The 12,959-nt window shown below is 44.1% G+C and overlaps 1 protein-coding gene across 2 annotated transcripts in view; it reads right to left on the minus strand.

Annotated features, from left to right (window-relative positions):
* Window positions 1–12,959, minus strand: part of POU2F1 (POU class 2 homeobox 1) — a 207,062-nt gene that overhangs the window by 68,397 nt on the left and 125,706 nt on the right. For both annotated transcript variants that reach the window (XM_029579216.1, XM_029579217.1), the window contains exon 4: window positions 1,068–1,121. In XM_029579216.1, coding sequence (XP_029435076.1) covers window positions 1,068–1,121 — 54 coding nt within the window. The remainder of the gene's footprint in view (window positions 1–1,067; window positions 1,122–12,959) is intronic.

A 12,959-nucleotide genomic window follows, 5' to 3' on the forward strand; every position in this document is an offset into this window, starting at 1 on the left:
CCATAGGCAGAGTGCCATGTGGCGCCCCTTTGAAGCTCTACCAGCACATGGCCCTAAAAGCAAGTAGAAGCAGGCTCCTCTCTGGCACCTTAAAAAATATGGCGCCCTAGGCAGTTGCCTATGTCTAAATCCAGGCCTGGCAGTGGAGGTGCGGGGTGAAGGGGGCGGGTTAATGAAGAGATCACATAAGGGAGGGGGAGGAAATGGATGGTAGAGTGAGAGCGAGACAATATCATGTGATGTGGAGGTGACAGGGTAAGGATCGTGCAAAATGTGGTTCGGTGTGCCATGACAATAGAGCAAACTCACAAGTGTGCCATGAAATTTAAAAAAAAAAAAAAAAAAAGGTTAAGAAGCACTGACCTACATGATCTGCACTGGCTGTGCCACCCAAGCAATGAGATGCCCCATCAAAATGCAAGCCATTTATCTGCAAAAAAACTCACACTGCACAAGGCAAAGCCAGTCACCCTTAAAATCTACCCTACATCAAATAAGCTATGCAACTCATCTCTAAATTTTGCACTACTCAAAAATCAGACTGTTCAGTTTATACTCTACTACACCCCCGACTGCTCCCACCACCACCATCAACTCAATCCTCCCCGGACTGCTAGAAACCCACCCACAGTCATACAGCTTAACTGCAGCCAGCTTTCCTCAAATACCAGTGAACCATTCCAAACAAAGGCTATGCTAGTGCAACAACTTAACATCTGCTGTACAGAAAGATGAATATAAAAACATAGCTCGAAATCACTAAGGCGCTATTGCCAGGCTTATGTTTTTGAAAAGCAGGAATAAATCTCCCCTCTGCCCCCATATAAGCCATATATTTAGTGGTTTAGAAAAGAAAAAAAATAAAAGACTATTAATGATGTAATAAATTTCTACAGTTACAGACATCTGCGTGAACAGACACACCTTCCAGTACGGCAAGCTGCCGCCATAAAACTAGTTTCCCTCCATAGTGATCAGGTTGAGGAGTAGGAGTAGTAGTAAACGTCAAAACAGTGCTATTTCTTACACTGGCAGAAGCGAGGAGACAAGGAAAGAGCAACCCTTACCTGTACATTTAAGGACTGAGCAGCAGCCTGTAAACTTGTTCCAGCGAGCTGGACCTACAAAACAGTGGAAAGAATGAAGGTGAGAGGTGTAACCATGGCCCTATAAAAAGGTACGAAATAATTCAGAGAAGAGCAAACGGGGGGGTGGGGGGGAAACCTTTTTGGTTTTTACACTTGTATGGATTCCTCATCTGTACTGAACAATGCAAGCCACATTCTGGCAGGAGAAAGTGCTTTTAATTAGCAGCACATCCTCAGCCCTGAAAACGGTGATGAATTGACACTGTTCTGACAAACGGCCTAATTCGCCAGCCTGAATGGTGAATATTAAATCAGGAAAGCAAGGATAAACAGTCAAAATATTTTCCCAACCAGGAGCGTGTGTTCTATAAAGCACTTTAACAAAGGCACTAACTAATACAGAGGAGTTTCTGGGTAAACAGGAGTGAAGTTCCTCTTATATGATTAGTATTTACACACACACACACTTTTGAAAAGCTGCAGGTCACCGACAACAGTACTGTCAGATCACTACAGGAATTAATCTGTCCAGCCAGTTCCTTTGGAAGTAGTGGGATCTACTGCTTAGCTATTCAACTACCATGCAATGGGAATACACATACAATTTTGTCTTTTACTCTCGGTTTTTTTTTCTCACTCCATTACATATTTTTTTTTACTTTGCCCCGAAAAGATGGCCTGCCCTGGCAGCTCCTCCTTCCACGATGCTCCCTCCCGCCAGCAGGAGGGAGGCGCCTTCTCACCTGCGTCTGCTGCCTCCTCTGCTGGCTTCAGTCCAAAGTTAGAACCATGGAAAGGCCCCCCCCCCCCCCATTTGCCCCTTGCACTCGGACATCAGAGGGAAAGCAGCAGAGAGGGTGGTGGTAGATGCAGGTAGGAAGCCTGCTCTCCTCCTGCCGGTGGGAGAGGGGAAGGGGGCATCAGTCATGGGGGATAGCAGGGAGCATCATGCAAAATTTTATTTCAATTTTATTATTATTATTATTATTTTTTAACTATTTTGAGTTTGTTAATTTTATTTTGTTCATATTTAATGAATTACTGTATTTGATTTTACGTTTCTGGTTTTTATAATTTTACTTCACTTGTACTATGTGTTTGGTATTTATAATTTTATTTTGCCTGTACTATGTGTTTCGTTTAATGTTTTATGTTTTGTCAACCGTTGTGATAGAAAACTGAACACTGTATATAAAACCAACAAAAATAAATTTGGTGTGCTGTGAGCATTGAGCAAACTCGAAGTACAATAGAAAATTAAAAAAAAAAAAAAAAGGTTGAGAAGCACTTTATAAGAAAATGGTGACTGCTGTATTCATTAGATAATGAACTTGAGTTGTTATCCAGCTGTACCTGGAATTTAATCAACCCACACAAAAGGTATTTACACTAATTATTTTATTAAACAAAACCATCTTAAAATGATTGATTTTACTTCCTTCTGTGTACACAAGCAAGGAGAAAAAAAGTTCTTCGGTGGAACTGACCGCACCATCCAGAAACTAAGGCTGGTAGTCATGGGGCAAAATCATATTTGGCTATGAGCTGCGGTGTATAGTGTTAAATGGCCATAATCTGAATTCTGGTAGGTAGGATCTAAAGCAGAAGTAGGAGACCAACCAAATGGGCTCGATATTTAAGCATTATGAGATATATGATGAGAACTAAGACCGCGGTCTCTATTTTTCAGTCTATTACAACCAACAGCAGAGTCCAGATTGCATTACAGATCTACTGTGGCCTGTCCATAAAGTTTTGTTGTCCTGAATTAAGAGGATTATGCTTTCGTCCCATTCATGGTACAGGAAGCAACCTAGAAGTGTTTGACAGACGCCTCCCACCTCCCCCAGCACTTTTTTTTTTTTTTTAATTTCCTTTCACCCAGCACTTACTTCCTGCTCCTTTCGGCTTCCAGCTCAACCAGAACTGGCCTTATTTGAGCCTTCATTTGCAACAACCCGGGGGGATTTTTTTGCCTGTATTTAACATCCCCCTTCCCATCTTCCCTAAGCCCGGTCACTGCAGCGACCGTCTTTGGCAGGGAGTCGCACAATCACAAGTCCTATATCCGGCCACCATGTGTCACTGCTGTACGACGACTGGGGCTACCCTCCCCAGAGGGACTGTAAATGCTACCTTAACAATGGAGTTGGTATCGAACCCAGGGTCCTCACATGCCAATGCACAGCGCTGCCACTGAGCTGGCCTGCATTCTATTTTTTTTATTTTTTTAATACATTACATCTTTAAATCTTAACATATTCTGTATTAAAATGCAGATTTGATTTAAAATTAGTTTAAAACTATTCTTTTTTTTTTTACTTTATATATGCAACAAGATTTTCAATATACACAAAATAAAAATGCCATAAAAAAAGAAGAATAAGGGGGGCAGAATCCGTTAAGAGAAATAAAACAAAAAGAAAATAAGATACCACAGAGTGAACCAATAGCAGATAACAGGGTACAGGAAAACCAAGAAAGCAATGATAAGCAGACTTCAACTGCATATCTGAATGCAGCTCTGAGATCAAAGTGAATTCACTTTAATGCCACATACTACAAAAAACACACAGCTATTGTTAAGGATACCTACATGTTTTTTGTTTTTTTAAATGTTTTTAATGTCCATGTTTGCATCTATGATGTTTCCCCAAGCTGGTCCTGGGTGGGGAACTCTCTAGCCAGCCTGGCTTTCAGGATATCTGCAGTAAATATGCAGGAGAAAGATTTGTATGCACTGCCTCCCTTTGGGAATCTCTCATGTGTATTCATTGTGGGTATCCTGAAAATCAGACTGGCTGGGGGGAAGGGGAAGGAGAGAACTCCAGGACTGGAGTATGTACTACAACAGACAGCAAGCTCATCACTGAAGTCACAGGACTAAAGAGGGAAGGGGTTAGGCAGTTTCCAGTGGTGAAGAATAGACTCCCTAGCAGCAAAATAAATAAATAAACAGATTGTTGATTTTTATCCCCCTGATGCTGTGTGCATGGAGGTGAGGGCATAGGTGATATCTCATCTCCTACCTGATTGCACAGGCAACATATAATTTCCTGTTCAAAAAGGCAGGTAATAAATCCTTCCCCCACCCCAAATAAAACCCTGTTTCTGTCACTCACTGTTGAAAATCCATGCAAACATCACTGCAGAGCTACATTTCAAATGCCTGAAGTCACCAAAGCTTTTAATCTACACCAATAACCTCCCTCCATTCACGCCCTTGCCATCCTTCAATGGCTCTCCCAGATTATAACCATATTGTAATTCCAGATATCTTTCTTACATGCAGCCTTTCCCAAATCGCAGTTTTTCAGAATTGAACTATGTTTAGCTATTGTTTAACTTCTTTACTTGTTTAGCTATTGTTGAGCTTGTTTCGCAAAAATATCATACTTTTTTGTTATGATGATACCTCGCCTGTTGATCCCAGTTTAATTCTCCTTGTTCTATGTAACTGCATTCTTATATGCCTGTTAATGTTAAAATGTAAACCAAATTGATTTGTAGCTTTGCTACAAGAATTTCGGTATATAAAAATGCTAAATAAATAAATAAATACAATAACAAAGGCACACAACAGGTTAAAAACACATTTTTGGGAGAAAACGATGGGGAACTCTCTTGGGTGGCATCTTTGGCTCCACCACCATGTCGCACTATTTCTCTATGGCTCATTGCCGTGAATGGCCTCCCCACTATGCTCTGTACATCTCTCGTAAGCTTCGTGGTCTGAAAATACAGTGCATGTTGTCTGTCCACACCTACATCCACGTTAACTTGCACAGCAGGTCAGCTACTGGCGAGTGCCTGGTGCGTTTTTCATTACTAACTGGGTCGTCTGGCGTCCTCGGGAGGGACAGTACCTTACCTACTCACATTTTACTTCAGACTTATCTACTGCATTTAAGACCGGATGAGATGATGTCCCTAAGTTTTGATTTGGAAGAGTTACTTCTAATATAGCACTTGTACCCATGAATGTAAAAAACGTCCAGTTGACTGTTTTTTTACTCCATTCTTCTCTCTATTGATCTAATGCCAAAACTAAACATATACATTTCGAAGAGCCCCTTCCAATATGGTCATGTAAACCATTATTAGAAGTCTTCCTAGTCTTTCTCCCTGAGATTACTCTAATTGCTTATATTGCACCCATGGTTTAGATAGATGTCTCAGCTTAGTGATAGCACCACACCATGATTTCTGCAGATTTTAGACAGTAAGGAGTGGTTAGACAAATAAAGAGCTTTAAAAACATTCCTGTTCAAGAAAAATGTTTTAAAAACATTAAGGAAAAAGGGGCAATTTTGTTTCTCTCTAAGTACCTTCTGAAGGAGTTAAAAATGTTTGGTGGGACTCGGGGGGAATGTTAACCAGAGCCGACAGAGTATACTGTAGTGGCAAGGCATTCAGGGTTTCTGTACAACTCATGGCTGTACGTTTTGGCCATGCTAGAGCTCAGTGGAGCAGAGGTGGCCAACACCGGTCTTTAGCAGCCACAAAACGAGTCTAGGTTTCAAAATGTCCACAATGAATATGCAAGAAATTGTTTTGCATACAATGAAAGCACTGCATGCAAATCTCTCTCTCATGTATATTCACTGGGGATATCATGAAAACCAAACCTGTTTGCCATTTTTGAGGACCCGTGTTAACCAACAATGCACTTGAGTAATTTTGCATTTGTAGTAAATATAATAAAGCAGAGGTTTCTCAACTCCTGTCCTCGAGGGTCACAAATAGGTCTGGTTTTCAGAGTAACCAGAATACACAATTTAACTGAGTTCTTGGACCAAATGGATGTAAATATCTTGAATATTCATTGTGGAAACCCAGTCCTGTTAGCAGCCCCTGAAGTCCTGTGTTGAGACCCCCCTGTAGCAGAAACATGAAAGATTTAACATCATCCCCACAGGGTTAGCTTGATCTACTTTAAATTTTAGAAATGTTGCTGGGCAGAGCATAATCTGGGTGAGATTCATTAGTCTGTTCTAGTACACAAGCTTTTGTGGTACTTGTGTATCACTATTCTTTGGTTTAAGCACAGATTCCAACCCTAGAATAGGGTTCTTCCTTTGGAGCAGGAAGAGGGGTTCAGATCTCAGGCATAAGTAATTCTGCCACTGCACGGCAACTGAAATCATAAATCCAAAGACGGGAGGAGTTACATTCACTTAAGGCGATAAACCCTACTATAAATGTCAACGGCAAATTTGGTTAAGGCACAGTACAACATACATACAAAAAGATGCTTTTGCAGATTTTCTTTAAAAGATTATTTTAGTGCCAGAAGACTGCACTGCAGTGATAAGTGTTAACCTGAGGAAACATCCAGCCCGCAAACAGGGCTGAGAAAACCCCAAGTGCCAAAATGCTGCAGAAGTCTGTCAGGCAACACTCTATAAGGAAAATACTTGAAGAATGAGTGAGTGAAAAGAAAAGGCATGACCAGTTTCCATGCTAGTGTTTGTTAATGGCGGTTGGTCTTATAAGGACAACTTATTATTTGTTTTGTTTACGGTTTCACCATTGTAACTAGTCTACAGGTTCCCAGAATGAACAGGTGAGAAGTCAAGCCATAAGTCTGATAACAACTGCAATATGGACAGATAATACAAAACAAGCATTTTCTACTATGGCCAACAAACTAGACACAACCTCAATCATATCAGAACAAAGGCACCTTTAAAAAAACAAACAAACCCCCCCCCCCCCCCACACACACACACACACACACTTGTCAAGTACCCTATACCAATTTTGGTTTTAAAGTAACTCCTGTAATGTTTATTCTATACTCAAAGGAAACAGAATATTGATTTTACTATAAGCCCCTGCTCCCTGTTTTGTCCAGGATTCTATAGCATCAGCTTTAGCTATACTACCAGGCAAGGGTAGAAATACATTTAGAAAAACGTAGGCATCTGTCAAAAACCTTTAGGAGCCAGGGAAAATGTTTTCCTTATTATGCTTGTTCTTTTTTTGTTGGGCATTTTTTAGTTTAGTTTATTTACTTTTATTTTATTCTATTTATTTTTTAATATATTCTGGAATTCACTAATGTAGTTGTTATGCCGTAATCCAAGAGACAATCCAATGACTAATCTTTGCTCAAACTAAAGGCACAGAATTCTGCCAAAAAAGACCACTGTTGAGTATACTTTCAGCATTTATCCACTTGCATTAATATGCAGGTCAAAACCACTCTCTTCGTCTAAGAACCAACATAATTGCATTGCTCCCTAGCTATAACAAACTGTAGTTTTGTCCCCCAAAGCAACTGTTGTACTACCACAGAAGGGTAGACAATTATGCTGCCAGGCACAATAAGAAATGCACCTAACCAGGTGGCTACATTTACATTAGAGCAGGACTAGGCTAAAAGCTGGGACAGACACAGAGCTTGGGCTGTTCATTAAGATCAGTAAAGACTTTCAGCTACGAGAAGGGGACAGACATATTTCCATCTTTACTCCATAAAAGCTGCCTTCCCGGAGAAGTGTATATTTGGCGGGAGAGTATGGGAATGTTAGGGCAACTTAATTCTTAGTATCTAGACTATTGGGCAAGTGGATTTAGAGTTGTTTCATACACGGATATAATATTTATTGTGGCAGTCAAATCTGGCTATGACAGATCATCTTTATATCGAAGAGATGTCTGTTGGAACTAGTTCAACATAAAATACACTGCATTTACCCTGCCGAATGATTTCTTGACAATTGAGAATTCAGACAAGTTTACTGCTTGCAGGAAAGGACATTTTTAGGTTATAGGAAAGGAATGCTTTCCTACTCCAGGCTCAGAAAAGCAAAATGTTGCTTACCTGTAACAGGTGTTCTCTCAGGACAGCAGGATGTTAGTCCTCACATATGGGTGACATCATCAGGATGGAGCCCAATCACGGAAAACTTCTGTCAAAGTTTCCAGAACTTTGACTGGCCCCTACTGGGCATGCCCAGCATGGCACTAACCCTGCAGCCAGCAGGGGTCCCCCTTCAGTCTTGTTTAAAAGCTACAGGCAGTGCCGAAAAATAAGAAAACGTAACAAACCCAACACCGCGGGGCGGCGGGAGGGTTTCGTGAGGACTAACATCCTGCTGTCCTGTGAGAACACCTGTTACAGGTAAGCAACATTTGCTTTCTCACAGGACAAGCAGGATGGTAGTCCTCACATATGGGTGAGTACCGTGCTGAGGATGCTCGAGAAATGCACCAAATGTACCCAGGTGTGCAAGGCACTAGGACTGGGATAAAATTTGGCCGAGGGCATCCTGAACCCTATCGGGCAGGCGGAAGGGTGTTAGTACGTCACGTTGTAAATAGGTTACAAAGGACAGACTGGCCGAAGATGGAATCTTGTCTTCCAGCTTTGTCCAAGCAATAGTGGGCTGCAAAGGTATGGAGAGAACTCCAGGTGGCAGCCCTGCAAATATCAGGAAGCTGCACCGATCAAAGGTGTGCTACTGAAGTCACCATGGCCCTCACAGAGTGTGCTTTAACACAGTCTTGAAATGGAATGCCTGCTTGCTGATAGCAAAAGGATATGCAGTCCGCTAACCAGGAGGAGAGAGTCTGCTTACCCACAGGCTTTCCTAACTTATTAGGGTGGAAAGAGACAAACAATTGAGGGCTTTCCCTGTGGGCAGCTGTACGGTCTAGGTAGAATGCTAGAGCCCATTTACAGTCAAGGGTATGCAGAGCCTGTTCTCCTGGATTGGAATGGGGCCTGGGAAAGAAGGTAGGTAGTATGATGGATTGATTAATGTGAAACTCCGATACTCCCTTAGGCAAGAACTTAGGGTGAGTGCGGAGTACCGCACGGTCCTGCAGAAGTTTAGTGTAAGGCAGATAGGTAACTAGGGTCTGTATTTCACTAACTCTGCGAGCTGAAGTGATTGCCAGAAGGAAAATCACTTTCCATGTGAGAGAGCGAAGATCACAGGAGTGAAGAGGCTCGAATGGTGATTTCATGAGCAGACCCAAAACCAGGTTGAGGTCCCAGGAAGGGGCCGGAGGATGCAGTGGAGGCTTGAGGTGAAGCAAGCCTTTCAGAAAACGTGTTACAAGGGGTTGTGTACTGATATAGGAACATCCCCGATACCTTTATGGAAGGTGGCTACCGCACTGACATGCATTCTGATGGAAGAAGTTCTTAGACCTGACTCTGATAAGTGCCAGAGATAGTCCAAAAACTTCGTGATTGGACAGGTAAAGGGGTCAAGGGACTGAGAAGAGCACCATGACGTGAACCTGTTCCATTTGTAAGAGTAAGCTTTTCTCGTGGAAGGCTTCCGTGAAGCAATCAAGACATGGGAAACTGGTTCAGGAAAGGTTAATCTTTCAGCCACTTAACCTTTAACATCCATGCCATCAGGGACAAGGCGTGAAGGTTGGGGTGGCGAAGGCACCCATCGTTTTGAGTGATCAGAAGCGGGTCCTTTCCCAAGGGAATGTCCTGCAAATGGAGAGATCCTGCAGTATTGGAAACCACACTTGGCGTGGCCAGTGAGGTGCTAACAGGATCATGGTTCTCTTGTCCTGATGTAACTTCACAAGAGTCTTCGAGAGAAGAGGAAGTGGAGGGAATGCGTAGAGTAGACCAGTTGCCCACGAGAGGGAGAATGCGCCTCTGGGCTGAGAGTGTTTGCTGCGAATGAGAGAGCAGAAGTTCTCTACTTTACGGTTTTGAGGAGACGCAAAGAAGTCTATCTGAGGATATCCCCATTGTTGGAAGATGGAAGTAGTCACAGAGGGATTGAGAGACCATGCGTGCGGTTGAAAGATGCGACTCAGCTTGTCTGTCAAGACATTGTCCACGCCTGACAAGTAGGTGGCCCTGAGGTACATCGAATGGGAGAGAGCTTCCGCCCATATATGTGCAGCTTCCTGACACAGAAGGAAGGAGCCGGTGCCTCCCTGGTTGTTGATGTACCACATGGCCACCTGGTTGTCCTTCTGGATCAGGATAACTTGATTTGAGAGGCAATCCTGAAATGCCCTAAGAGCATATCTAATTGCTCGAAGCTCCAGGAAATTTATTTGGTGTTTGACTTCCTCTGGAGACCAAGATCCTTGTGTCTGCAGATTGGCTACATGGGCTCCCCATCCAAGGTTAGAAGCATCAGTGGTGATAATTAATTGAGGGTCTGGAGCCTGAAAGGGAAAGCCGTGGAGGAGATGGATCTGATCTTTCCACCAGGCTAGAGACTGACGGAGTGAGTCGGTTACGTGGACAATGGTCGACAGGGGCTGAATTCTTTGAGTCCACTGCATGACTCTCATGGCCAAACGGGCCATTGGTGTGACCTGAACTGAGGACACAGTGTGTCCCAGGAGGATGAGAAAGTGGCGTGCAGTCGCGGATTGCTGAGACTGCAGCTGGTGTGGAAGAGACACGAGAGTGAGAGCTTGCTGTCGAGGCAGAAAAGCCTTTGCCTGCAAGGTGTCCAAGTCTGCCCCAATGAACAACAAGGTTTGAGATGTGACTAAGTAGGATTTGTCGTAGTTGATGAGAAATCCTAATGAAATTAGAGTGTGTAAGGTTAGATTGAGGGACGACAGAGCAGCTTGCTGAGTGGGAGCCCTGATTAGATGGGAACACCTTGAGTCCTGAGGAAGGCTGCAACTACTACGAGGCATTTTGTGAAGACTCGTGGCGCAGACGCTAGGCCGAATGGAAGCACTCGGTATTGATAGTGCTTGGGGCCTACTAGAAACCTCAGATATTTGCGATGAGATGGAGTTATCGCAATATGAGTGTATGCGTCCTGGAGGTCCAGAGAGCAGAGCCAGTCTCCTTTTTGTAGAAGAGGAAGAAGCGAGCCTAAGGTTACCATCTTGAACTTCTCTCGCTGGAGGTACTTGTTGAGGACCCATAGGTCCAGAATAGGACAAAACGCCTCCCGATTTTTGGGGGATTAGAAAGTACCGGGAATAGAATCCAAGGCCATGCTGAGAGTAGGGTACGGGTTCTATTGCCTTGGACTGGAGAAGGAGGGAGACCTCTTGATCCAGAAGGATGGAGTGATCAGATGTTCTCCATGTCGGTAGAGGTGGGGAGTCCGGTGGCACGAAGAGAAAGTTCAGATGGTAACCCTGAGCAATTATCGCCAGTACCCATTGGTCTGAGGTGATTGAGTGCCATATGTTGTGGAAGTGGCACAATCGACCTCCCACTGGTATGTGAGGTAATGGAAGCTGGCTGCTGCTCTCTAGGTGGAAGTCAAAAACCTGAAACGGGACCTGGTTGAGGAGCTGCTTGCGGTTTTTGTTTCCGTGTTTGACGAGACTGTGCTTTTTGAAAAGGTCTCGTGGAACGGGATCTGGTTGGTGGCGGGTAGGACTTCTTCGGGCGAAAGAATGACTTTTTAGAGTACTTTCGGAAGGACTGTTTAGAAGAATAGTCAGAAGGCATCAGAGAGAGCTGTCTTAGGGTCTCATGATGGTCCTTAAGTTCCACCACCGTTCATTGAATTTGTTCGCCGAACAGCTTACCTCCTACACAGGGCAGGTCAGATAACCTGTCTTGTACCTCAGGGCGAAGGTCAGAAGAGCCAGGCCCACCTTCTTGCCGAAATAGCAGCTGCAGATACCCTAGTAGCAGTGTCAAAGATATCATAAGATGATCTGATCTCATGCTTGCCTGCCTCAAAACCCTTGTTTACTAGGGATTGGAGCTGATCTTGAAATTGTTGAGGTAGGGAGTCTGTCAAGTCTTGTATCTGCTTAAAAATGACCCTATTCTATTGGGTCATATAGAGCTGATAAGGGGCAATTCGGCAGATGAGCATTGATCCTTGGAAGACTCGGCAACCAATGGTATCTAGAAACTTCTGTTCCTTGCCAAGGGGAAAAGAAGTGTGAGGATTTGACCTCTTTGTTCTCTTCTGTGCAGATTCTACCACTACAGATTGGTGATCCAATTGTGGTTTCTGAAAGCCCGGAGCTGACTGCATCAAATAGGTAGTGTCAGCTTTTCTATGGACTGGAGGAATGGAGCCAGGATGTTCCCAGTTCTTCTTGAGGAGATCCAGAAGAACCTCGTGGATAGGGATGGAGGTTATTACCTTGGGAGCATCCAGGAATTGGAGCAACTCCATCATCTGATGTCTATCATCCTGTTTAGTCTGCAACTGGAAGGGAACCAATTCAGACATTTCCTTCACAAAATTTATAAAGGAAAGGTCCTCTGGAGGAGAACGCTTTCTATTTTCAGTGGGTGAAGGTAGTGAAGGCAAATCATCAGTGTCTGGTGAGGAATCAGTCCAAGTATCATAGGGATCAGCACCTGCCGCTCTAAGATGTAGAGGGGGACGGGATGGAGGGACACCTGAAGGTCCTGGTCTAGGCTCCGAAGGAATCGAAGAAATAATTGGAGGCACCGATGAAGGAATCGAAAGTACCAGCGCAGGCATTGAGGGCATCGATGGATGGCTCGGTGGCGCCGAAGGGCGTATCGGCACAGATGGTTGGATCGGTGGCAATGGACATATTGGCATCGATGGCTGAGGCAGAACTCCCGAAGCAGGGATGTGGAACGGTGTTTCTCCTCCCGATGACAGAGTAAGAGGGGAGGGCACCGGCACCATCGGTGACCCGGGGTCCATCGGTGGAAAAGCAGCAATGAGCGCTTCCATCCTGGAGAGCAGCGGTGCTAATGCTGCTGGAATCAGGTCTGTGATCGGTTCCGGTGTTGGAGGAACCTGAAGTTGTTGCATCGCCTTGTCGATGGCCTCCTGAACCATCCGGTCCAGTTCTTCTTGGAGACCTGGAGCAAGCAGCCCTGGCTCCGAAACAGAAGAAGGAGGCAGAGGCATAGCTGGAGGGACCACCATTAAAGGCGGAGTCGTGGCTCCTGATGCCCTT

This window comes from Rhinatrema bivittatum, chromosome 15 (genome assembly GCF_901001135.1).
Source record: "Rhinatrema bivittatum chromosome 15, aRhiBiv1.1, whole genome shotgun sequence".
Lineage (NCBI taxonomy): Eukaryota > Metazoa > Chordata > Amphibia > Gymnophiona > Rhinatrematidae > Rhinatrema > Rhinatrema bivittatum.